General features: G+C 45.1%; 1 protein-coding gene across 3 annotated transcripts; it reads right to left on the bottom strand.

Moving 5' to 3' along the window:
* Positions 1–425: 425 nt before the first annotated feature.
* Positions 426–26,839, bottom strand: LOC134202473 (integrin beta-PS-like). 3 transcript variants are annotated; one of them, XM_062677462.1, is made up of 8 exons: positions 26,834–26,839; positions 15,397–15,882; positions 15,105–15,333; positions 14,816–14,900; positions 3,024–3,458; positions 2,212–2,963; positions 1,678–2,152; positions 426–1,615 (listed from the first exon to the last, which is right to left on the bottom strand). In XM_062677462.1, exons 2-8 carry the CDS (start codon positions 15,866–15,868, stop codon positions 1,550–1,552), a joined length of 2,514 nt encoding a protein of 837 aa, XP_062533446.1. In that variant the 5' UTR covers positions 15,869–15,882; positions 26,834–26,839; the 3' UTR covers positions 426–1,549. The 3 variants fall into 3 exon arrangements, with proteins under 3 accessions (XP_062533446.1, XP_062533443.1, XP_062533445.1); XM_062677459.1 differs by lacking the exon at positions 26,834–26,839 and adding an exon at positions 25,198–25,300; XM_062677461.1 differs by lacking the exons at positions 14,816–14,900; positions 26,834–26,839 and adding exons at positions 4,349–4,433; positions 25,198–25,300.
* Positions 26,840–27,259: the final 420 nt, after the last annotated feature.

Raw genomic sequence — 27,259 nt, 5'->3', positions numbered from 1 at the left:
ACACACATTGTTATTGCATGTTTTGTCTTAAAAATGATCATCTTCCCCCCAGTTGACGGTACTTAGATTATCGTTTTAACTTAGTATTTTTGCTTTTTTGTACATGTAATCAAGTAAAGATAAAAATGACTTCAACGCCATTAAAGCGACGAACCATCCCCAATTTTGTGACCAAATAATCTCGGAATTTTTCCAATCAATCAACTAACGCCAGTCACCAGTCGATTTTAGAGGTGCCTAAATGATCGAACCAAAACTACTAAATGATCGAGACCATCCTTGCTGCTATGAATCTTCCCACACTGTCTTGTGATTGGCCCGTTTTTGTTGAAATTCTTTTAATATAAAATATAACAAGAACTGGAAATATTCATGGGCTGATATTTGTGATATTTCACTTACAATTCAAACTAAAACACACAACATTTCTACCGTTAAGAATTAGCTCTATTTCAATACATTTATTCGACACCTATTCGCATCGTTTACCATACAAATTTCACCTCACTAAATATTATCGTTTTGTAGATCGACTTGTTAATACGTTGCTTTTGGCTTTTTACCAATATATATGAAATCTCTCAATAAATTTTAAAAAAGAAAATAAATTATTTACATGAATATTTGAACTAGAATGTCGAAATAAATGATCAGTTTTTGATGAATAATGTTAATCAAAAATGGATATTCACAAACACACGTTAAAAAACTATAAATAAATGTTCGTAACGCTCGTTAGGTGTTACCTTTGAAACTTTGACAGATGTTTTTTTTTGTTTTTTTGTTAATACAAATCCGGTTTAAAAATTATCTATAAAAACGTATATATTAAAAATAATTCTCGTTATAAAACATATCCCGTTCTCTTTTATACGGAGAGACCTGTCGTGTAACGCTGGGACGTCAAAACTCCCAATGGTTTCGATTGTTATAATAAAGATGGCAGCACATGTCGATCCATGCGAAAAACTACACTATCTTTCTATATCTGGCTTATTGGGCGTATAGGCTCAATTGTTTATTGCTTCGTAGACTTTTGGCTTGTATTAAAATGATCTGTTTCACTCCTTCTGAGGAAGCATTACGCGCGAATAAGTACACTTTTGATTGTATAGATGCGTTACCGTAGATTGCATTCAAAGCAGGTTGTCTCATTGTTTACGTACCTAAGATTTGTCATTAGTCTTTATGATGTTGGATGCCTACAATCTACTTCGGCAACAAAAGGCGGTTTCCTAATTCACACGTGTTTTAAGGCTTGCCTTCGTCAGTATGGCGAACAATTGGCGATTCATTTAAAAAGAAAAGTTAAATTAGATCCAAATTTCTCGCAAGTTGTTGACTGATTCGCCTGACTCTGTCGGCACCAAAAAAAGCGAGTTTTATCGGAGAAAGTAGCATTTTAGGAAGAGGGGTTACAGACTAGTATATGTTATTTGACCGACAATCTTACGCTTGCTTTCCAAAATGTTCGGAAAAATGGCGTTGTATATCTTGACCAACTTTGTCGGCTAAAAACTTCCAGGCACTTGTTTGTTTTGGTTTCCATTTACTTGCCTGCATATGTTGGATTTTTGAAAGTAGTTGTCGCTTGTTTGTAGATTGGATTCTCGCCCTGTAGAATATATGAAAATTTGAAAAATTGTTCTCGAGAAATTTGACATTAACAATGCTTACCGTATCCCACTTGGCCATCATTCGCTCCTTCTCGAAGCGTGCAAACTCCCGTCGATCGTGAATTGTGGTTAACAGCTTCCACAATAGGAGAACCGCCAGCCCAATCAGGACAACGGCAGCGATCACAGCTAACACTATCCCTAACATGAAAACTTTTGGAGGACATTCCCGCTCTTCTTGTGCCTTTACGACGATTTGTTCTCCACTGTCGTTATACGAGAATTCGTATCGGCAGTCATCTTCGTCAAAGAAGGTGCATTTGTTATCGTCTTTCTCTTCGTCGATCTCCACCTTCTGAACCGGAATCGGCACAAACAGGGTACAGTTGGAAGCACAGTCTGCCGGGTCAGCCAGCGGACCCGTTTTGTACTGTTGACATTGGACACAGTGCTTGAACTCGTTACACCGACCCGAACAGGTTGGACACTTCTCGCAGAAGCGTCCTGAGTAACGACCTTCTTCAGTTATCTTACATCTACGAATTTAGAAAACCTTCAGTTTAACAAATCTTACGTGTTGAACGCACAAACTCACCTGCAGCCGCCACATTCGCAAGTTCCATGACCGGAACAGATCTCTCCACCGGAAGGCGGAATACAAGTTTCGTTTGTTGCCTTGCAATCGCAAGCTGCGCCTGTCCAGCCTTCGGCACAGATACATTCTCCACAGGAGCAGACACCTTGTTTTGGTCCAGAGCACAGTAAACCGTTGTGGCGATCGCAAGAAAAGTTGTCACACTCGCAGAACGTGCCGGAGATAACCTCTTCAGGGTTTACCCTTTTGTCACAGTCGCACACTCCACAGACGCATTGTCCACGCCCGCTGCACTCGATGGACGTATTTGTCTGTCGACAGTTCTCCGCGAAACCCGACTCCGTGTGGATGTCCGTAGCCGAACACTCGCACTTGTGCCCATGGTGGAACTCGTCACAGTCACAGATTCCGCACTTGTACGTTCCTACTCCACTGCACTCCTCGGCATACTCCTTATAGTCAGGATTTCCTGGCAGCTCGCAAGGACAACTACACAGCATCTCGATGTCAACTGTCAAGCTCTCGTTGATACCAACTGGGTAGATCTGCAGTATCTGGTTCCAGTCCCGTGGGTTCTCCGGGCACTTTAGCAGGGTGATGTGGGCTTCAAAGTTGACGATATCTCCGACCTTAAGGCCGTCGCACTTGCTCGTTTGTACCAGCGGGCCATCACCCTTGCAACGGGAATAGTACTTTACGTCAATGAGGCTGTCCGTACGGTTGTCCTTCATCTCCACGGATGAAGAAATTTTCTATAAAAATGCACAATCAACATCTCAAATTCTCACTAAAGAAAACTACTGCTAACTAACATTATACTCATCCCGAACCAGCGACACGATGTTGGACGAATCGTTGGACAACATAGCAGCCGACGAACCCTCCACTAACTTCGACAAACGGTCGTACACGGACAGCTCGTTCTGCGTCACCGCGAAGATCACGTTGATCGCGTTCTGCTTCACCTTCAGGTTGATCTGCGAGATGCTCGGATAGTCGTGGATGGTCGAGTGCGTGTACATTCCGCGTTTGTCCAGGTGGCACTCGCCATCGTTCGGCGTGATCACACCGCCCAGCTTGCCATCGCCAGCGTAGTGGAAGCCGGCATCGGTCGAGAACACCAACAGGCGACGGGCCATCTCGCGCCAACCGATCTGATCACGGCAGACCACGGCTTGCATGATTGCGTCGAAGCCTCCCTCGGGGGCGTCCAGGTTACCGGATACGGCTGCCCGTTCGACCTCTTCCTGCGATTCGACAGCGTAAGGCATCAGTTACGGAGCATTGAGTGACCAGAGTTCAAAACCCTGCCGATTACTTTAAGAAGCGATCGCAAAATCAAATCCCATAAGCCCAGAATGCATTCCAAAACCAAAGCGAACGTGACATGCAAAAATAATTACGGTTAGCGGCATTTCTTAGCTTAAACTACGGATTAGTTTCAACGCTGGCGTGCAAGTTGATACCTCATTCTAAGCCGTCTAGATTGTGATTGGTGCAGATGACGAGCATTGGGAGAGGTGCCGATGCTGACAGTGTTGCCAGTTATTTGGTAAAAATAAGCGGCTTCGTTTAACATTCGGGTGGAAGCCGTGATGTGACCCGAATTTTTTGAGCATTTTTTCAGGGGGTTACCATAATGTGTGACATTTAGTGGGGTCTTCCAACTCGGACAGGAAGTGTTTGATGAGACAATATGAAGCAGTTGTACGGGGAATGAAGCTTTCGCAATACACTAATCTATAAGCTGACAAATCATTTCAATAATTAGGATTCAACAGCTCATGGTGACGAAGATGACAGGGTGTTACAGCTCATTGCCTGGCTTGTTCTAGGAGCGTGATTAAGCCGTGTGTGCCGAAGGGTACACGAACGGCAGTTAAGGGTCAGTAACGAACGCGAACGAATGCATAGACCTCGCAGCTGGTACTACTATTCGATCCTTTAGGATCGTTCGGGTTTTGTTGTACAAAGAAGTGACAGCTAGTTATCAAAGTTATTGCGTGCCAGTTCTTTCTACAATCCCTACTTCTAAGCACAGTAGTGGGGCCAGCCACGCGAACCGATCTATAATGATGATTAGAAAACGGAAGGAAGATTAGGGGCTTCAGGACTCTATCCGAAACACGCAACTTACTGTAAACCGGTGGGTGTCCACGCTGAGGGGCATGAGATTGTGATAGCCGTAGGGAGCCGCGCACTGGGGACATGGTTCACGGAGACTGTGTGCATAGAAATATCGGGAACATGGTTGCCATTAATTTTGTATATTTTTTTTAACTGTTGGGATTTATGGATTTTCATCACCGGAACATTTCAAATCGATGGTCTGTGCTCCAATCATACTCGCCGAGAATAGAAACGCGTGGGACTTCTGGTGTTGACTTCAGAATGAATGGTTTTCATGTAGACAGTAATTGACTCATACATTCATTAGTTGCTCATACACGCTCGTCCAAAATTCATACCAATCATTGTTCAGTATACATGATCGTCCTTCCGATCTCAAGATCGTCCATCAGGACCAATGGTTCCTATTTAAGAACTCAGGAATAGTTGTGCTATTGGAACGAAAGTGTTTCAGAGATGATTGTCTTCTAGAAATGATCATCCCCGTTTTAATAGTAGTCTTTTATAGAAACGATTAGGGGAGTCCCGTAGCGTAGTGGGCTACACGTTCGCCTTGTAAGCGGATGATCATGGGTTCGAATACTATAATTTACTCTACAAAAGTGTTATGAAACCAACATAAAACCAAAATGTTACTAGTAGTGGGTCAATGTTTCAACTACTAAGAATGCTTGTAGAATAGATTGAATGTATCTGAGGGCAAGAAAACTGAATTATAAGAGACCTTTTTGGACGATTTTGTTATCCGACCTCCAGACTGTCAGTGAGAACAATGATCGATTCTCACCCCCTAGACCTATTACTACCGATGGCGGTAACGAAAGTTACTCAGCTAGAATCGTCTGCTAAACGATTGTCATTTAGATACAATCATGTTTTCCGTCAGGTTAAGGGCCTGTAAATCCGTTAGGTTATGGGCCCAGTTTCCGGATCGGAGAATTGACGGTCGATGTGTCGTGTGCGTTATAATTAAAGACGTGGACGGTTCACGAAATCCGGTGACTTCGCTCGGTTGAACTGACGTGGCTTGCAATGGTATCGATTGATCGAAAGGTGCAGCAAGCGATGATGGCATCTGTGCCACTGGTGCGGATGGTGTTGGAATTGCAGAAGGACATGACGGTTGAGGCTGGCTTGGTTGGTACAGAATCCAGGCTTGCAAAAGGATGTCCAGCGGCAACTGATGACTGCTTGTCCTGGACGGGGTCGTCCCGGGTGTTGCCACTCTGCCGGCGCTGGTTCGGTTACGTAGTTTGTAGATGTGCGACCGAAGCATACGCCTGTCTTCCACCCACACGTTTAACATTACGTTCCCAATTCGCTCCAAGACTACCGCAGGTACCCATCTCCAGGAATTGTTGGTGTGCATCTGGGCAAAAAATGTGATCACCTTTTTTAAATTATTTTGATCCTGAGTGGTCGTTCACTTGCGGAACGGTTGCCGGACGAAGTAAGTCTAGACTGATCCGAATTCTGCTCCCAAATATAACTTCGGTAGGTCATCAAGAAAGTGTCCAGTGTCTCTTGGATGGCTCCTTTCCCCTCCCGAATTTTCCTAATTGCTCGCTTGAAGGTGTCCATGAAGAATTCTGCCTACCCGTTGGATTGCGGATGAAACGGCGCGATGGTCATGAGCGTCAAACTGAGCGAACTCGACACTGGTAAATTGCGTACCGTTATCACTGACTAGCGTCTCGGGCATGCCGAGGCGAGCAAAGAGACTCCGCAAAATACAGATGGTACGTCAGAATAAAATTTGAGTTTGCCACCAACACATTGTCGGAAGTGTGGATCGACTTCCGAACTTCAATTTGATCCAATCGATCCAGCGTAGTCGATGTGAACACGCTGCCCATGGTTCGTTGATTTGGGCGGACTTTTGGCTGCAGCTGCGCAACTGTTGCATGGCTGACATAGTTTCGCGCAATCGCCTTTATGCGCTGGATCCCCGGATGGCCACGATGAAGATGGTGGAGGCAACGCATCCGGAACTCCGCTGGAATCACAAGGTGTTGAGCAAAAATAATGCACTCTTGAACCGTTGATAACGAGTCGCAAAGGTCGAAGAACCGTTGAACCTTTTGGTCTGTGATGGCTTTCTTTGATTGCGACCAGCCATGCTGAATAAAGCAGAAGACCTTGCTAAGTACTGGGTTGGAACGGGTGGCTTGCTGAATCGCCCTGAAATGGAGAGGAAGTGCTTCAACTGCATCTAAAACGATCGATCTTACATCATTCTCCGTGATGACGCTGGCTACGACGAAGTCTTCCTCCGGCTTTACGTGCTGGTTGATCAGCCGGGACAAGATGTCGGAGTTTCCGACCTTGTCGGTACTGCTGTAGACGATATCGCCTTGTAAATTGGAATCCCTTTCTTTGAACCGAAGATTCGAAGCAGTGGAGCGTGATCGGTGTGCAGATTGAAATGGCGACCGAACAGCATTTTATGGAACTTGGTCGCAGCGAAGATGATCGATGAGTCACTCGCGATCCGGTGCTCTGCAGGTGTCAGCGCTCTGGAAGCATGTATGCACTTCTTTTTGGGATTTTCTTTTTGGTAATGGGAACTAGTATTACAGCATTACAGGTAATGGGAAAAGAATTACAGCAATTAAACAAGAACACTTTATTAAAGTAAACTGAATTTGAAACACGCGTCCTAACACGCGAACAACGCTTTCAAATTCAATAATGAAAAAAACAGTAAACTGTAACAAGCGCACAAACCGCGCCTATTGCTAAAATTGTGGTAGGCGGTGCTGCCAGATACAAAACGCCAACATGGCAGCACATCTCTGTTGATAAGAGCATCTCGATCGTTGCTCCTTCCAATACTCCTCTCAACGATCCTCGACGGTCAATCCTAACATACCGGCGAACTTCCGCAGTTTTATATGTCCCAGCGCCTTGGTGAGTATGTCTGCAACCATGTCTTCGGTGGGGCAATACAGCAACTCAACAATTTCACATCACACAACTATGTGTCTCGATCGCTTCGTTGCCCGATCTGAACTTACAAATTTGATGCAACTCTGGTTATCTTCCCACAGCGTGACTGGCTTGAACGACGGCTCTCCGAAATCTTCGAATAGGTTCAATAACCAAACCGCTTCTTGGCTTGCCTCACTTAGTGCTACATATTCCGACTCCATCGACAAAGTTACGAAATCCTGTAGACGGCTTGTCCACGAAATTGCTCCTCTGGCATACATGTATACAACTCCGGTGGTAGACTTCCGAGTTTTCAAATCACCCGCCCAGTCCGCATCTGAGTATCCAGTCAGCTTACCTTCAGGATCTCCGTATTGTAACTTCCATTTTTTCGTTCCTTTCAGGTAGCGAATCACACGTTAAGCAGCTACCCAATCAGCCTCTGTCGGTGAACATACACTTCTTCCCAAAATAGACACACTTGCAGCGATGTCTGGTCTAGCACATACAGCGATGTACAACAATGCTCCTACTAGACTCCGATATTTGGTGTTTGTTTCTAGTAGAGGACTGTTCTCTCGAGTTTTGATAAAACCATTCTCCATTGGGGTCTTTGCATTCTTGGCGTCACATAATTTAAACTGCTCCGTAACTCGTCCAATATAGCTTTCCAGACAAATTCCATATTTGCCATCTTCTTTCGAGATTTCCATTCCAAGGAAATAGTTCGCGTCTCCTAGATTGGTCATCTCAAAATCTTTATTCAGGGCCACGTAGACCTTTTCGATCTCCTCCTCGCTCTCGCATCCAATCATTATGTCATCGACATATACCAGAAAATATAAACGTTTCCCATTCACAATCTTGGTATAGAGGCATGGATCAGCTCGACTCTGCTTGAACTTCAGCTCTTGGAGAACGGCATGCAGCTTATGGTTCCAGCAACGAGCCGACTGTTTCAACCCGTAAATGCTTCTTTTCAGCCTACATACCTGCTTCTCCTTTCCTTTGACCTCGAATACAGTCGGTTGTCGCATGTAGAGCTCCTCCTCTAGCCTTCCGTACAGGTATGCAGTCTTCACATCAAAGTGCTTCAATATCAAATTCCGTTTGATCGCAATAGCCAGGAGTGTTCGTAATGGCGTCTGCTTTATTACTGGAGCGAACACCTCGACATAGTCCTGCCCATACTTTTGACAGAAACCTTGGGCAACTAGACGAGCCTTGTACTTTACAGTGTCGCCAGCAGCATTCCTTTTCACCTTGTAAATCCATTTGCACCCAACTGGTTTACGCCCAGCTGGGAGGTCTACTAACTCCCATGTTCCGTTGTCCACGTGAGAACGTAGCTCCTCCTTCATGGCTTTCCGCACTCTTGCCACAGCTTAGAGCTTCACGAAGCGTTCGGGGCTCCATCTCCTCCTCTAGTGGAAGAGTGTCTGCCACAAAAATCTCCTCTATCAGCCGCCGAGGTGCTAATCCTTTCGTCGATCTTGATGATCGCCTTGCGATTTCATCCATCGGAAAACCATGGAAAGATGAACTTGCTTCGGATGCTCTAGCATAGTCAGAAATATCCAAACGATTTTCTTCATCATCACTGACTTCAACTTTTTCATCGCTATCTTCAATTTCCTCGGGAACTGCTTCAATATCTACGATATTTTTCCCATCAAGCGGTAGAATAACATCTTCACGTTTCTTTTCAGGAAAAATTGACACTTCCTTCTCTGGAACTCCGCGCTCATGGATCACTTCTTCACGTACTTCTACAAATTTCGCATCACGGCTTATCAAAATCATGTCGTTCTCAGGATTCAAGAAACGGTATGCTTTCCGTCCCTCTGCATATCCAACGAAGATTAACTTCACCGCTTTCGGATCCAATTTTCTGCGTTTTTCTTTCGGGACATGAACGTACGCATCCGAGCCAAAAACACGCAGATGCATATACGATGGTTTCTTGCTATGCCACAACTCATAAGGTGTCTTCTCCAGAACTGATGACGGAAGACGATTTTGGAGGTAATTTGCCGTACATAGAGCCTCACCCCAGTACCTCTTGTTCAATCCTGACTCGAGAAGTAAACATCGAACCATTTCGACCTCATAACGATTCTTCCGTTCCGCTTTGCCGTTTTGCTGTGGTGAATACGGCGCAGTTTGTTGCAAAATAATACCATTGTCAGCCAGAAAACGCTTGAACGCCGTGCTGGAATATTCTCCTCCTCCATCCGAGCGAATGATCCGAGGATACCGTCCAAATTGGTTCTTCACCATACTGCAATATTCGCGCACTTTTGCATCAACCTCTGCCTTTGCTTTCAACAGGTATACCACTGTGTAACCGCTGAAATCGTCGACCATAGTCACGTAGAAACGATTACCGCTGGGTGTGGCAACCTCCATTGGACCTCCAACGTCCGAGTGCACCAGATCTCCCACCGCAGACGATTTGCTCTGAGACTGCTTCGGAAACGAAATCCGGCTCATTTTACCTTGCATGCAAACTCCGCAAACGCATTCAACAGTACACTTTTGTAATTTCAGACCGAAGCCCAACTCTTGACGCACGATCTTTGCAATTGCATTCGGATCCCGATGACCCAGCCTACGATGCCACAAATGTTCACACAGCTCTGGATGATTCTGAGTGGTTGCAAGAACTCGTTCCGGAAACTGTTTCAAACGATATAATCCTCCGCTTCTCTCGCCTACAAGTACTGCTTCCTTGTCGCGTAGGACTCGACAGCCAGTTTTCTCGAATACTACATTGTACCCAAGATCACAAATCTTTCCTACGGATAACAGATTTCCTGCGAGAGATGGCACATGGTACACGTCGTTGAACGTCACGTCACGTTCATCTGTTTACCACTTCCAGTCAAGATACTACCTTCCCGGTACCTGACCCACCAGACTTGATGCGAGTACCGTCAGCCAAACAGATCTCCACACTTTTGCTTCGGTTCACGTTGGTCAACATCTTTGCTTCACTCGTCATGTGAGACGTTGCACCGTTGGATTCCGGCATTACATAAAGATGCAATAAGACACATTTCCATCATTCCACTTGACACTTCTGCTGCTATATTTGCTTTCCCAGATTCTTTCTTCTCTTTCTCAGATTTATCCTTTGCCAATTTTGAACAATCGCGGCGGAAATGTGGTGGCAGTAATGACAAATTACTTCCTTCTTCTTCTTTTCGAATGTCTTTTTACCACTTATGGTCTTCAGAGCCTTTTCCTTGCTCTCTATATCGCCCCCACACACTTGACGACGACGCCACTCTTCGCGCAGTTTGCTTTTTACAAACTCCACTGTTACTTCCGCCTCCGGGCGGTTTTCAATCACGTTAATGAGAGTACCATACGACATCGGAAGACTCGAGAGGATCAAAGCCATGAACACTCTGTCTTTCAGTCCCTCTCCCATCACCTCTAACTGATTGTGCAATGTTGTCATATCATTCAGGTGTTCTAACAAATTGCCCTCTTCTGATAACCGCAACGAACACAAATTCCGCAGTACATGCAAAGTGGATGACAGGGATAACGCCTCATGAATTTTCTTCAATGAGTCCCACATCTCTTTTGCAGTCGTTTTCCTGATTATGTGAACCAGTTGCGTGTCTTCAACAGCCAAACCAATCATGGCACGAGCTTTTCCATCCTTCAGGATCCAGTCGGCCGTCGGTTCACTAGGCATGGCATTCACGACAACAGAGGACAAATCTCGCTTAACTTTTCAAAAGGACCTAAGTAACGAATTAATTTGAATAGTGCAATCAACAGAAAAACATGAAAGCTTTCCATTGCAGTACTCAAATTAATTCATGAAAAAATGTTACTTAGGTCCTTTTGAAAAGTTAAGCGAGAAATCTTCTTTTACCGGGAAAAGCTCCATTTTGAATTTCCACACCGCGAAATTATTGTCATTTAATTTTTCGAATGATACTTTCACATCCGCCATTTTGCTCAACACACGCATGCGACGAAACCGAACGAAAAAAAAAATGTCCTCGAGCTTCACTATCTACACTGGGCTACTGCAAATTCCTCAATACCGCTGGGACCATAACCTTTTGGGATTTTCTTTTTGGTAATGGAAACTAGTATGCGAGGAATTACAGCAATTAAACAAGAACACTTTATTAAAGTAAACTAAATTTGAAACACGCGTCCTAACACGCGAGCAACGCTTTCAATAATGAAAAAACAGGAAACTTTAACAAGCGCACAAACCGCGCCTATTTGCTGAAAACTTGATAGGCGGTGCTGCCAGATGCAAAAACGGCAACATGACAGCACAGCTCTGTTGGTAAGAGCATCTCGATTGTTGCTCCTTCCAATACTTCTCGCTTAACTTTCCAAAAGGTCCTAAGTCGCATTTTTTTCATGATTTAATCTGAATAATGCAATCAACGTATTTTATGTTTATCTGTTGATTGCAATACTCAAATTAAATCATAAAAAAAGTGTTACTTAGGACCTTTTGAAAAGTTAAGCGAGACTTCTTTCAGCGACCCATCTGGAAATTTGTGGCTGATGGTCACACCAATGCCCACTGAAGATGCATCCGCTGCTACTACTATCGGGAGCTGTGGATTGTAGTGTGTCAGCAACAAGTCGTACTGGAGAATTAGCTTGAAGGTATAGTGAATGATTTCTCACACTCCGCTGTCCAGGCGAACTTTGAGCAGCTTTGAGCGGCTTTGAGCAGCTCATCGATCGGATACCGAAGCTTGCGCATACTCGGGACGAATTTCCCGTAATAATTGATCGCCCCAAGAACGAGCGAACTTTCGATTTTTTTTTCGGCACTGGCATATTGCAGGCATAAAGGCTGCCTTACACCTCGGGAAAATTTTCCGCCGGAATTTGGTCCCCGTGCATTTTAAATGGGGCCGGGATTTTGATTTTCCCGAGGTGTAAGGTACCCAAGTAACACCAAGCATTACAATATTGCACATATATCAATCATAAACCGGCATTCTAAATGCTAATTGCATTAAATCAGTTTTAACGATGTGAAGTTGCATTTATTTAGCAGCTGTCAGACAACGATATTCTAAATCAGCATTACGAATGCAGCGATGCATTACTTATGCTTTATTTCAACATATGAAAGTAATGAACCACTAATTCGGTCTTATAAGTGCCCTTTTCCACAAGTCAGCTTTTAGGGCTGTATTTTTTACAAGTATATATAGCTTCATGGTTACTTGGGTAGCCTTAAGCCATCTTCGCCATTGGCTGGAACCATGCTAATCGATAAGGTGTCCAACGTATTTTATCTGTCGCTGGCCGAGCGAGCACTTTTCGGCTTTGCTGGTAAATCCGATTTCCTGGATGCGACGAAGAACTGCTCGAAGGTTGCGTTTGTGGTCTTCTTCGTCGACTCCGCCGACTGAAACGGCATCGATCGCAAAGTGCGACGTTTGCAGAAAAAGCACGTCTTCTCCGACACAGTAGTGGCACTCAGTTCCCGGAACGATCCTTAAGCCGCTCGTACTCGTCCAGGTGTTTTAACTTGCCAACCTGTCGACTGTCCACGCGGTCACGAGACCCCCGTTATGAATCCGGATCACCTCGCCAAGCAAATAGTTTTCCAGGTCGCCTCCTTCAAGCATGTTTAGGTTGCAAAGTTTCTTCAGGAGGAAAACTGTCGATGGTACGATGACCTTTTCAGGGCACGATCTCAACTAAAAATCTTTGACAGCAGCAGCCGTCTTCACTAGGTTTTATTGAGTTTCGTCGATGCACAACACCATAGTAGCGTAGGTCTTTTTGTCGTCTTTGTCCCACTGTGCCACGGCGGCGTTCTTGGACTTCGGCGTTTTAACGACGTACCATAATTCCTCGCGGGACAAATTTATTTCCATTCTGAACTTCCATGAAGTCCAGTGCTGTTTGTTCAGTTGGGTGCACACACGAACGACGCGTTCAGCAGAAAAACTTTACCAACCGAAAACGTTTTCGCGCCTTCACCGAACCGAAAACACTACCTTCACTGGGCCCATAACTTGTGAAAATGGGGGTTTCAGTCAGAAGGCAAATCTTGTATGCCGTTTAAAACGATCGCTTCACGACCTGAAGCAAGCATCGAGGCAATGGAACGAATGCTTCGATGAATTTGTCAAGCAATTAGGAGAAGCTCCAACGATCTTTGTCTTTGCGTTCGTTGTTCCGGAAAGGGTCAGGCCATCTTGGTTCTGTACGTCGATAATGTGCTGGTTGTTGATCCATCAGAGAAGCTCGTACATACGGTGAAGCCATGCCTAGCGAGGAAATTTGACATGGTCGATTTGGGAGAAGTCCGTGATTTTCTCGGGATAAAGATCGACAGAGACGTGGAGAAGAAAAGCATGCGTATCAGCCAGCGTCATTACATGGAAAGTCTCCTGCACCGTTTCCAAATGGAGCCAAAGCCCGTTACGAACCACCAGGCGGTGTCGGCAAGCTACTGAGGGAAATCCACCGGTCTTGGCCGGGTTAGTGCATCGGTCAACAAGCCACATCAACACCCCGAGAAGCCCCGTCGGTCCATCTGCAGTCGACGGGCACGTGTTGTGCATAGTGCAGTGGAAGCGGGAGCCCTCGTCAAACGGTTGACGAAAAGTTTGCGATTGTTAAGAGTGAACCAAAGAAGAAATCACAACCGACGTGTCAGATGATCGAACAATCGTATTCTAAGAACAACCTATCTTCAAAGTCAATCGTATTTCGGATTAATCATCCCTCAGCGACTTTTGTCCTTTTTGAACGATCCTGTCGTAGGGCTAATCGCCTCTCCAGTTCAATCGACTTCTGACAACGATCGTCCATCGGAAATAATCATCGTCTAGAAATGATTGTCGAACTTTAAAAATGATCGTCCCTTGATAGTAGAAAATATGTAATTCTGATTTTAATCATAATTTATGACACTTATTTACAAAAAATCCTTCAATAACCGTAGATGCTGTAAGATATTTCTACACATCGTCAGCACAATCTTAAATAAAATACTTTCAGACCGCATAATAACAATTAACGGTTTTAGAATAACTGAAATTTTTACCAAACAAACAACTACATTTAAATATATAACATGCATTGAATAAATAGTGATTATGAACATGAATAGTACACAACAATGATAACACAAACACATTTTTTAAACATTTAAAGCATTCCGATATCTATAGAGTGGAAAAAACTAATCGAACTTCATATTAAATTACTTAATCAATAACTGAACGCTTTTTCAATTTTGAAGATTTAAATAATCGAATATTCTATAACATTTGAAACAATTAAATAATATCCAGGAAAAAAAAAAACGAAATATGATCGAAAAAAGAAACCGTGAAAACCTCCGCCAATCTACAACTATTGCAATTTTCTACTGAATGCACATATGACCTTATTCTTAAATTTCTATATCGTACAAACAATTTGAAGGAAAAAGTAACATGTGGACGACCAAACTACCATCCATTAACGGTAAACAGCGATCGCTTGGAATGCCACCAGAGGTCAGAAAAGAGAAAAAACTTACGGAAAACCGACCGGTGTCGACGCTCAGCGACATGTGGTTCTTGTAACCGTACGGGGCTTCGCAACCGTCGCATGGATTTTGCAATCTGCCATTGCGTTCGCACGTGCCAGGGGTGAAGAACAATAGAAATTTATCGATTAACAAATATTAGCACATGTGTTCGAACGGACACAAAACTCGGTGACGATCACTCACGCCGTGGCAGCCAATTCGACGGAGTATGATTGACGGATGTGCTGAAAGTAGATTAATTTCCGACAAAGAGGGCACACCTCCGAACGGTACTTACTTCTTCGGCACGGTTGAGACGTACGGCATCAGGACCTTGTCGACGAACGAACCGAATCCGAGTCGGAAGTTGGATGTAATCTTCTGCATCTCCTCGGCCAGTTGGGCTCCGAGCAAGGACAGCTTCTCCTTGTCGTCCTCCATGGACTTGGACAGATCCATGAGGTAGTACAGATCGACGGGGTAGTCCTCGGCTTGCGAGTACTTGACGCCTAATCGGTAGACTTCGTCTGAAAATAATAATTTGGTTAGCCGCTATTAGTGATGTTGAAATCGCATGATAATGAACTCACTCAATCGCAACTTCAGTTGCACCCTCTGCGGGTAGATTTGCACAATGCTCTGTCCACTGGCGCTCATGCTTCCGGACGAGGACGAGGATGTCGACGAGCTGGAGTGCGACGATGAGGACGATGACCAGTGCGAACTACCGGACATCTCCGCTTCGTAGCCACCGCCGGCTCCACCCACTTTGGTTGGTTTGCTGAGTTCCCTGGCGATCAGCGTGATCGCTTCGTTGCTCGGGTCTACAGTGTACTCCTCTGGGCAGTAGCCGACGTCGTGACCGTGGCATCGCGGCTTGGTGAAGTTGGCCTGAGTGCACCACCGACAGTTGCTGGTCTGGATGCACTCGCGGCAGGTCGTTTTGCCCGGACACGTTAATTGGGACGATGATTGGGCGGCTGTGAGGGTGATCGCGCATAACAGAAAGGTCGCAGCCAGGGTCACCGCGAGCGGTCGTTTTCTGCTCATTATTATCGTCATCGTTGTGCGGTTATCTGGAATGTTCATCAGTAGAGGGTGAGTGTATAATAAATAAATGGAAGAAGGCAACATTCTGTTGATAATTGCAGCAATTATCGGACGCATTTAATTCGTTTCGGTGCACCGCATATGAAGCGTTGAAACTATATTCAGTCAGAAACATGAATCATCGAGAGAATCCTGATTAATCCATCTAGCAATAATTGTGCCTTTCTTGTGCATTATGAAAATAGCGTTTTGTCCTTAACTTATAAGCTCATAGCCTGATCTAACCCATTTTCAATAGGAAACAATAGGACAGGATTCTCTGTCGATTGCAACCTGTTGCGAGTAAATCGGTAAAGTAAATCTCTTATTTAATCGTTTGGTTCGTTTCCGTGCCCAATTGGAGTGTTTGTAGTTCGCTTTGAACAAGACGACCTCTACTTTGTTTTTCTTCCACTTCGTTCAGTAAAACCCATTTGGATCATTTCTCCGCACGTTTTAGCTCCTAACTGCTCCTGCCAAAAGGAAAGTGATAGGTGATGCAATATAAAACAGTGCTAATTACAATTTACGACCTTATGATCGTTACATTTTTCTTCAGAACTGCTGTAGAGGCTACAGTCTGCCTCCCACGTGGTCACCGTCTGCAGGCGGACATGAGCGCAAGCCATCCAATGATGAGATGGTCAACGTCGGAACAGATCGGAACCATAGAATTGTTATTCTTGAAGCGTTTGAGGCAGTAGACCTGGTGCCACTCAAATATGGATGACCCACCTCTTTTAATGGTCACTACACTACCTTCATTGATCTCTATGGAAGCAACTGCTACCCGATTCAGGTCTCATCGCCACTTTTTAACAACATCCAAACAAGGATAGTTTTTATAAAATAGAAAAGATGTGATACATTTTAAGCTTTTGTTTTATATTCATAGTTCCTCAATCTTTTTCTTGAGAGAAGAGAAGAAGAGGGACTCTTGGAATTCGTTGACTTGCTCCAAAATGATTCGGAGCGTGACAATATGGTCCACACATGGTCAATGGTCGAAACTTGAAGAAGTTGTTCGAAGTGCTCGAACCAAAGTTTCAGATGATCAGTTGTGTCGGTGAGTAACTGACCTGTCTCGTCTTTCATCGACATCTTCGGATTCATCCTTGCTCCACTCCACTTGGCTCTGGAGAAGGAAGCAAAACGCTCATATCGACGGGACAAGTGAGCGACGAAGGAGAAAGTGCCGCAGCAAATGGGGACATTCGCCTCCACTACAATATCTCACGACGCTTAAGCGGGGGGAAGATGAATGCAACGATGCCTGTGAAAGACGCGAATGGTCAGTTATTGACCGACCCAACTAATCAGCTGAAACGCTGGTTCGAGCACTTCGGACAACTTTTTCAAGTACCAGCCCGGCTCTAACGTGAAATCTGTGCTGTTATACGCTAGCGAAACATGGTGTGTATCAATGTCTCACACTCAATGGCTGCAGGTATTCAACAACAGATGCCTGCGGTATATAATTCGGGCTTGGTGGCCTCACAATTGGATCTCAAACAACGAGCTCTATCGTCGTTGCCACCAGAGGCCGATAGCAACATAAATTCGGGATCGAAAGTAAGGCTGGGTCGGCCACAACTTAAGTAGGGGCGGAAACGAAATCTGCAAACAAGCATTAGTAGGACATCGCAGCAGAGGCAGACCCAGAGGCTCATGGTGGCGAAGTCTCAATAAAGAAATAAAAGAAGGGGACCGAAATCTAACTTGGCAACAGGTTGAAGCGATAGCTGGACATCGCTCAGGCTGGAGATCTTTCAAGCCGACCCAAAAGTAAGTTATTTTCTGCAGATTAACATATACAGTTATTTGATCTATGTAGGTTGCTGTTTATGTAGATTATTCGACGACCTGAGCGGGGAGGGCATTATGATACACAAAAGACAAGTCAAGCATGAGATTATTGAGGCAGAGCAATGCTCGAGCAGACGTTTTATCACGGCTTCACAACTTCAATTGATCTTCATTGGTGCCGATTTCATACCCCTGAGGATTTTTTTTGTGGCACAACTTGTTTTATGTACACAAGCAGATCTTTTTAAATGCTCATGGCCGTTAAGCCTCCATAAAGAAATGAAAGTCGACTAAAATCTAACTTGGTAACAGGATATGACGATAGCTGGACATCGACCAGGATAAAGATGTTTCAAGTCGGTAAGTAATGTCCCTTAAGAATTTATTTCCTCAGTCAATGTGGATTAACCGCGCAATCCGTCCCCATTGACCATTGATTAGGCATTAGTTTTTGGTCCCAGATTATTACTCCTGACCTAACAAAATTACGTATGGCAGTTTTAGTACGATACTATTAGCACAGCGGTTCTCAACCTGGGGTACATGTACCCCTGGGGGTACCTTCGCTGGCCATAGGGGGTACCTCGGACAAAAATGCGTAATGGCGGACGTATTACATTTCCAATCAAAACTCATTGATAAAGTTTTGATAATTGTGTATTTTTTATTTCAAAAATTGATATTGTACTTAATATGCAATGCGATCAATAATTCCAAATTGAATCCTGTCTTCCACAATCAGCACAATGTATGACGGGCAGCGGAATAAAATATCAAACGAACAAAACGTCGAATGAACAAAATGATTTTTTTTTTCACTAGAGCTCGTTTGCTTCGTTGCAACAGGATTAGAAGCATCCTTCTACACTTCTTGGAAGCCCTCTTTCTAGCAGCTCGAAGGCCTCCTTTCAAGAGTCTCGTAAGCCTCTTTTCAGGAGGCTCGGAAGCCTCCTGGGCACTTCAGAAGCCTCCTTCAAGTGGTTAGGTTGTTTCCTTTCAAGAAGCTCAAAAGCCTCCTTTCAAGAGGCTCAAAAGCCTCCTTCCAAGAGGCCCCTAAGCCTCTTTCTAAGAGGCTCGGAAGGCTCCTTTCTAAAGGCTCGGAAGTCGCTTTCAAGAGGCTCAAAATCCTCCTTCCAAGAGTATGGCCCCAAACGCAATACAACGGAACGGCGACGGAAACGGACAATTTGACAGTTAGTCCATATATTTTCTGTCAAATTTGCCGTTTCCGTCGCCGTTCCGTTATATTGCGTTTGGGGCGTTTTGAGGCTCGGAAGCCTTCTTTCAAGAGGCTCGGAAGAATTATTTCAAGAGGCTCGGAAGCCTCCTTTCAAGAAGCTCAAAAGACTTCTTTTCAAGAGGGTCAAAAGCCCCCTTTCAAGAGGCTCGGAGGCCTCCGTTCAAGAGGCTCAGAACCCTCTTTCCGAGAGGCTCAGAAGCCTTCTTTCAAGAGGCTCAGAAGCCTCCAAAATGCTTAGAAGCCGCTTTTCAAGAGGCTCAGAAGCCTTTTCCAAGAGCCTCGGAAGGCTCCTTTCGAGAGGCTCGGAATCCTCTTTTCGAGAGGCTCGGAAGCCTACTTCCAAGAGGCTCAGGTTGCCTCCTTTCAAGAAGCTCGTAAGCCTCCTTTCAAGATGCTCGGAAGCCTGCTTTCAATAGGCTCGGAAGTCTACTTCCAAGTAGTTCGGAAGCTTCCTTTCAAGATGCTCGAAAGCCTCACTCCAGGAAGCTTGGAATTCTTCTTTCAAGAGGCTTGGCAGCATACTATCAAGAGGCTCAGAAGCCTCCTTTCAAGAGGTTCAGAAGCCTCCTTTCAAGAGGCTCAGAAGCCTCCTTTCAAGAGCTTTCAAGAGGCTCAGAAGCCTCCTTTCAAGAGGCTCAGAAGCCTCCTTTCAAGAGCTTTAGAGAGGCTCAGAAGCCTCCTTTCAAGAGGCTTAGAACCCTCCTTCCAAGAAGCCCAGAAGTCTCCTTTCAAGAGGCTCAGAAGCCTCCTTTCAAGATGCTCAGAAGCCTCCTTTCAAGAGGCTCAGAAGCCTCCTTTCAAGAGGCTCAGAAGCCTCCTTTCAAGAGGCTCAGAAGCTTCCTTTCAAGAGGCTCAGAAGCCTCCTTTCAAGAGGCTCAGAAGCCTCCTTTCAAGAGGCTCAGAAGCCTCCTTTCAAGAGGCTCAGAAGCCTCCTTTCAAGAGGCTCAGAAGCCTCCTTTCAAGAGGTTCAGAAGCCTCCTATTAAGAGGCTCAGAAGCCTCCTATTGAGAGGCTCAGAAGCCTCCTTTCAAGAGGCTCAGAAGCCTCCTTTCAAGAGGCTCAGATACCTCCTTTCAATGGGCTCAGATGCCTCCTTTCAAGAGGCTCAGATGCCTCCTTTCTAGAGGCTCTGAAGCCTTTTTCCAAGAGGCTCGAAAGGCTCCTTCCGAGAGGCTCGGATGCCTCTTTTCGAGAGGCTCGGAAGCCTCTTTTCAAGAGGTTCGAAAGCCTATTTTTCAAGTGGTTATGTTGCCTCCTTTCAAGAAGCTCGTAAGCCTGCTTTAAAGAGGCTCAGAAGCCTCCTTCCAAGATCCTTTGAAGAGGCTCGGAAGCCTTATTTCAAGAGGCTCGGAAGCCTTCTTCCTAGAGGCTCAGAAGCCTCCTTTCATGATTCTCAGAAGCCTCCTTTCTAGAGGCTCAGAAGCCTCCTTTCAAGAGGCTCAGAAGCCTCCTTTCAAGAGGCTCAGAAGCCTCCTTTCAAGAGGCTCAAAAGCCTCCAAAAGGCTTAGAAGCCGCATTTCAAGAGGCTCAGAAGCCTTTTCCAAGAGCCTCGGAAGGCTCCTTTCGAGAGGCTCGGAATCCTCTTTTCGAGAGGCTCGGAAGCCTACTTCCAAGTGCTTAGGTTGCCTCCTTTCAAGAAGCTCGTAAGCCTCCTTTCAAGAGGCTCGGAAGCCTGCTTTCAAGAGGCTCGGAAGTCTACTTTCAAGTAGTTCGGAAGCTTCCTTTCAAGATGCTCGAAAGCCTCACTCCAGGAAGCTTGGAATTCTTCTTTCAAGAGGCTTGGCAGCATACTATCAAGAGGCTCAGAAGCGTTCTTTCAAGATGCAAAGGAAGCCTCCTTTCAAGTGACTCGACAACCGCCTTCAAGATGCTCGGAAGCCTATCTACAAGAGGCCTTTAATCAAGAGGCGCGGAAACCTACTTTAAAGGGATTCAAAAGCTGAAAGGAGCTTCCCTTCAAAGGCCTCGGAATTATTTTTTCAAGAGGATTGGTAGCCTACTTTCGAGAGAGGGTACCTCAATTATTGCAAAAGTTCTAAAGGGTACCTCTTAAGAAAAAGGTTAAGAACCGCTGTTATAAAGGAATATCTGGAGGAGTTCTTGAAATAATTTCCGGGGAAATTCTTGCCGAAATTTTTGGGAGAATACATGGAGGAATTACTGGAAGAAAAAGGGGAATAATTTCTAGAAGAATGTCCAAGGTTATTGTTTTAAGACAGCGGTTCTCAACCTGGGGTACATGTACCCCTGGGGGTACCTTCGCTGGTCCTAGGGGGTACCTCGGACAAAAATGCGTAATGGCGGACATATTACTCGGAAGCTCGGAAGCCTCCTTTCAAGTGGTTAGGCTGCATTCTTTCAAGAGGTTCGGAAGCCTCCTTTCAAGAGGCTCGGAAGCCTCCTTTCAAGAGGCTCGGAAGCCTCCTTTTAAGAGGCTCAGAAGCCTCCTTTCAAGAGGCTCGGAAGCCTCCTTTCAAGAGGCTCGGAAGCCTCCTTTCAAGAGGCTCGGAAGCCTCCTTTCAAGAGGCTCAGAAGCCTCCTTTCAAGAGGCTCGGAAGCCTCCTTTCAAGAGGCTCGGAAGCCTCCTTTCAAGAGCTCAGAAGCCTCCTTTCAAGAGGCTCAGGAAGCCTCCTTTCAAGAGGCTCAGGCTTCCTTCAAGAGGCTCAGAAGCCTCCTTTCAAGAGGCTCGGAAGCCTCCTTTCAAGAGGCTCAGAAGCCTCCTTTCAAGAGGCTCAGAAGCCTCCTTTCAAGAGGCTCAGAAGCCTCCTTTCAAGAGCTCAGAAGCCTCCTTTCAAGAGGCCTCAGAAGCCTCCTTTCAAGAGGCTCAGAAGCCTCCTTTCAAGAGGCCTCAAGCCTCCTTTCAAGAGGCTCAGAGCCTCCTTTCAAGAGGCTCGGAAGCCTCCTTTCAAGAGGCTCAGAGCCTCCTTTCAAGAGGCTCAGAAGCCTCCTTTCAAGAGGCTCGGAAGCCTCCTTTCAAGAGGCTCAGAAGCCTCCTTTCAAGAGGCTCAGAGCCTCCTTTCAAGAGGCTCAGGAAGCCTCCTTTCAAGAGGCTCAGAAGCCTCCTTTCAAGAGGCTCTTAAGCCTCCTTTCAAGAGGCTCAGAGCCTCCTTTCAAGAGGCTCAGAGCCTCCTTTCAAGAGGCTCAGAAGCCTCCTTTCAAGAGGCTCAGAGCCTCCTTTCAAGAGCTCAGGAAGCCTCCTTTCAAGAGCTCAGGAAGCCTCCTTTCAAGAGGCTCAGAAGCCTCCTTTCAAGAGGCTCAAGCCTCCTTTCAAGAGGCTCAGAAGCCTCCTTTCAAGAGGCTCAGAAGCCTCCTTTCAAGAGGCTCAGAAGCCTCCTTTCAAGAGGCCTGGAAGCCTCCTTTCAAGAGGCTCAGGAAGCCTCCTTTCAAGAGGCTCAGAAGCCTCCTTTCAAGAGGCTCAGGAAGCCTCCTTTCAAGAGGCTCGGAAGCCTCCTTTCAAGAGGCTCAGAGCCTCCTTTCAAGAGGCTCAGGAAGCCTCCTTTCAAGAGGCTCGGAAGCCTCCTTTCAAGAGGCCTCCTTTCAAGAGGCCTGGAAGCCTCCTTTCAAGAGCTCGAAGCCTTCTTTCAAGAGGCTCAGGAAGCCTCCTTTCAAGAGGCTCAGGAAGCCTCCTTTCAAGAGGCTTGGAAGCCTCCTTTCAAGAGGCTCAGAAGCCTCCTTTCAAGAGGCTCAGAAGCCTCCTTTCAAGAGGTTTGGAAGCCTCCTTTCAAGAGGCTCCAGGCCTCCTTTCAAGAGGCTCAGAAGCCTCCTTTCAAGAGGCGCAGAAGCCACCTTTCAAGAGGCTCAGAAGCCTCCTTACAAGAAGCTCAGAAGCCTCCTTTCAAAAGGCTCAGAAGCATCCTTTCCAGAGGCTCAGAAGCCTCATTTCAAGAGGCTCAGAAGCCTCCTTTTAAGAAGCTCAGAAGCCTCCTTTTAAGAGCCTCAGAAGCCTCCTTTTAAGAGGCTCTTAAGCCTCCTTTTAAATGGCTCGGAAGCCTCCTTTCAAGAGGCTCGGAAGCCTCCTTTCAAGAGGCTCGGAAGCCTCCTTTCAAGAGGCTCGGAAGCCTCCTTTCAAGAGGCTTGGAAGCCTCCTTTCAAGAGGCTTGGAAGCCTCCTCTCAAGAGGCTTGGAAGCCTCCTCTCAAGAGGCTCGGAATTCTCTCAAGAATCTCGGAAGCCTCTCAAGAGGCTCAAAAGCTTCCTTTCAAGAGGCCCCGAAGCCTCTTTCCAAGAAGCTTGGAAGGATCCTTTCAAGAGGCTCGGAAGCATCCTTTCAAGCAGCTCGAAAGCCTTCTTTTCTAGAGGCTCAAAAGCCTCCTTTTCTAGAGACTCAAAAACCTCCTTTCAAGATGCTCGGAAGCCTTCTTTCAAGAGGCTCAAAAGCCTCCTTTCAAGAGGCTCTGAAGCCTTTTTCCAAGAGGATCGGAAGGCTCCTTTCGAGAGTGGTTCGGAAGCCTTCTTTCAAGAGGCTCGGCAGCCTCCTTTCAAGAGGCTCGGAAGCCTCGTTTCAAGAAGCTCAGAATTCTTTTTTCAATAGGCTTGGAAGCATACTATCAAGAGACTCAGAAGCGTTATTTCAAGATGCAACGGAAGCTTCCTTTCAAGTGGCTCGAAAACCGCGTTCAAGAGGCTCGGAAGCCTCTCTACAAGAGGCTCAGAAGCCTCTAATAAAAAGGCGCGGAAGCCTACTCTAAAGGAACTCAAAAGCATAAAGGAGCTTTCCTTCAAAAGGGCTCGGAATTATGTGTTCAAGAGGATTGGAAGCCTGCGTACGAGAGGGGGTACCTCAAATCATGCAAAACTTCGAAGGGGTACCTCTCAAGAAAAAGGTTGAGAACCGCAGCACAACGGTAAGCGGTAAGACGCGCGGCTACAAAGCAAGACCATGCTGAGGGTGGCTGGGTTCGATTCCCGGTGCCGGTCTAGAGAATTTTCGGATTGATAATTGTCTCGACTTCCCTGGGCATAAAAGTATCATCGTGTTAGCCTCATGATATACGAATGCAAAAATGGTAACTTGGCTTAGAAACCTCGCAGTTAATAACTGTGGAAGAGCTTAATGAACACTAAGCTGCGTGGCGGCTCTGTCCCAGTGTGGGGATGTAATGCCAATAAGAAGAAGAAGAATTAGCACAACGATCGTATCACAAAGGAGATTTTTGTATGCATTCACAAGAAGATCAGAGGCCACATATTTTTGAATATTGAACTGTTTGTTTTCGTCTGCAATGCTTATCATGTTACGGTTTGTTTTATCTTGTTCGAAAAGTAGTTAATAGTCGATCGAGTTCGTATCATTTGTGCTGGATTGTGTCTGTTTTGTTTGTTGATTCTGTGTCTGGATCCAAGAAGAAAGCCTTAAAGTAGGCAATAAAGTGTTTTGTCGCAGATTTGTTCCAGACACAAACATCGAATCGATGATGCCAAATGGCGTTGATTGATTCGAGGTGCCCAAATAGGATAAGAATCCTACCCTAGCAGCACATGCCAGACTAATTTGGTTGCAGCAACTGAAATGTGAATAAATTCGGTTGCATATGGGTCACATAAACTTTTGTGTAACATATGTGCTGCTCGGGTACACAAAAGGTCAGCTATGAATACAGTAAACTAATTGCTGTAGACAAAATGCGCAATACGCAATGGAAATATATTTGCGGGATTTTTTTGATGGACCGAAATCTCTTATGAAACCTTGTCTTATTCCGTAATGGAAACCACCTAGCTGTCTCTCTCAGGGCACCAAGAGAGAACGTGCATTATTTTAATTTGTTATTTGTTACATATAGGTTGTGTATCTTTATGTCTGTAAGAAAATGGTAACGACGAAATAGTTGTTACAGTCATTCCTTACGAAAAGTATGTGCATTTTGTATGTCTTTCTTAACATTCTTTCCATTAACATTAATAAATAAGATTGTGCAACAGTGGAAGCAAAGTTTTAGCTGTACTCAACATTAATGGACTCATTGCTTGCTCTCCAGTTTCCCGGAAATTGACAATGAGTTCCCTCAATACTGCACGTGGCCTTGGACAATTTCCCCTATATGAATAACCTTTCAAACAAATTTTCATTGTACTGCATTCAAACTGTTAAAGTGCATTGGTGGTTGGTGGTTGATTGCAAATGTTAGACTCTTCAATATTCGGAAGTTCATTTCCGTTCGTCGATACATCACTGTTCAATGTCCCATTATATTAGTTGTATTTCGCCAACGTCTTCGTCATCGTTTGTAAACGGCATGCGTCATTCAAGGTCTCACCTCCTTCTTCTGCGTGTGAAGAGCAATTCCGAAGAAAATTCAACCGTGACTCTGTCAAGTCTGCTAACCGACGGTGCCAATGATTCATATCGTCATTTGTGCATGATTGTGGGCTGCTTCCAATATTGGCAATTAGCCAGCTTGACGCAAGGCGCCGGTTTTGAGCTGAATGAAAAGCGTCACCGTAGACCAGTTGAATCAGTTTCAGTGGAAAGCGATAAAATAAAGCACTTAATAGCTGATGTTGTTGTTATGTGCGGATATGCCACTCTCATATTCCGTTTTCTTTCTTTCAACTCCTACGAATGGCATTCAAAGATTAAAGATAGTATTCCAATCTCGGTTGATGCTGATTGCATTACTCCGGGGATTTATACGTTCGTGGGCGATGAGCTAGTTTTATTATTTATCTTCAATTTTCAATATTCACAAACACTGTTCCAATCGTGTTAAGATTTATGCTACAATGGGCCCTCGTGCATTAAAACTACTTACGAAAATGCCGAGTCGCGTGTATCAGCCCGTAGTCTGACGCAGCGGTTCTCGATTTCAATATATGTTGTTAAGTTAACCTCGGGGTTAATTGTTTTTGATCAACTCTTGATGCATGCAGTTTACTTGATTCTGAAAGAATCTCGGTTTTTCGTTGAAGAATCTTAGAATACTTCGAACATCGGTTGTACCTACTCAATTGATGATGCGATGGATTTCACGAACTGATAAACTGTATACAATACCCTTATATCAACTGCACATTCATATTCCTTGAAATATTCCGATTTGTCACTTTGGCATACGTAACAACGAATGCGTTCACTCTTTCTTTGTATGACCAAACGCAGAAAACATCGAGCATGTAAATTTTCAGATTAAGGAAAGTAGATCCCGAACACAGACAAAAATACAAATTTTGCAGGATGTTTGCCATTTTGGCACGTTTGATAACTTGTTGCGATAGTCCCTCTTTTCTACCTAAGTCAAGCATTTCCTTGGACGTTGCGAATGCTCCATTCACAAAAAAAGGGTTGAGAACAGCTGCCCCATGGCGAACAGTTGAGATTGTGTGCGTCTTTGACTTAACTTCTCCGTCTTTACTTCTTCTCGTCGAACTACTCCTCTGTTATCCCACTGTCGTCCGGATGATTCAACATCTGGCTGAGAAAGAGCTCAAATCTTCATGAATCAATTCCTTTTTTCTCCGCCAAGCCTGAACCGCCGATGGAGTCACCTGCCAAGTCACCGACTATGTCAACTACATTCCACTGGATAAGCACCGTGCCAAGATAACGGCTTATGTAAACAAATGTGAACGAAACCATTGCATTGCTTCTCAGCACAAGAAGGTATAGCTGCTCCACCCTTCCTTTGGTTCCGTTCTGCCCACACAAATCCAAAAGGTGTTCTCTCGCGCCAGATCATCGCCATTTTACCACATTGCACACTTCTTTGCACAGATTTTCAAGAGCCATGAAAGTAAAAGACAACGTCGCCTTCTTACCGTCCTGAATCCGCACCCATTTGGACATCAGAACGGAAACCCCATTAAACACACCCATTTTGCTTCCTCAGCCATTTCACTGCGCGGTGCACCAAAAACGGAAGAAATCTTCTTTCCCTGCGGTTTCTTACCACTTACCGAATCGAACTCCTTTTGAAATCTCGATCCAATCTGCTTGATAGTAAAGGCACTTTCTTCTTTAAAAATATTTCGAGACACTAACGCCGATCGAACGCGCAGAAAGTCCACCAGAAATGCACAATTTCAGTGCATTTTTGCTCGGTAGGAATTTATGATGGAAGAACGAAGAAAAAAATCTTGCGGAAGACGAACTCTGATACGCGACCGATCCCGACGATTGAAAGTGACAGAATGAAGGCGGGCGAACGAGCTGAACGAAGACGACGATGAAAGAAACTGATGGGACGAATGAAGCACACTGTGGCGAGATGAATGAATTCGGGTTGCAGAGATGGATTAAGGGAATTGAGGACAAAGCATAAAACTTTAGTTCACCCGAATTTTAATCGGTGTGCTAACATTTTCTCGAGCTGAACCAAAGTT

The sequence above is a fragment of the Armigeres subalbatus genome, unplaced genomic scaffold (assembly GCF_024139115.2).
Source record: "Armigeres subalbatus isolate Guangzhou_Male unplaced genomic scaffold, GZ_Asu_2 Contig1234, whole genome shotgun sequence".
NCBI lineage: Eukaryota > Metazoa > Arthropoda > Insecta > Diptera > Culicidae > Armigeres > Armigeres subalbatus.
The sequence above is the reverse complement of the archived record's forward strand: the minus strand, read 5'-3'. Positions and strand labels throughout refer to the sequence as shown.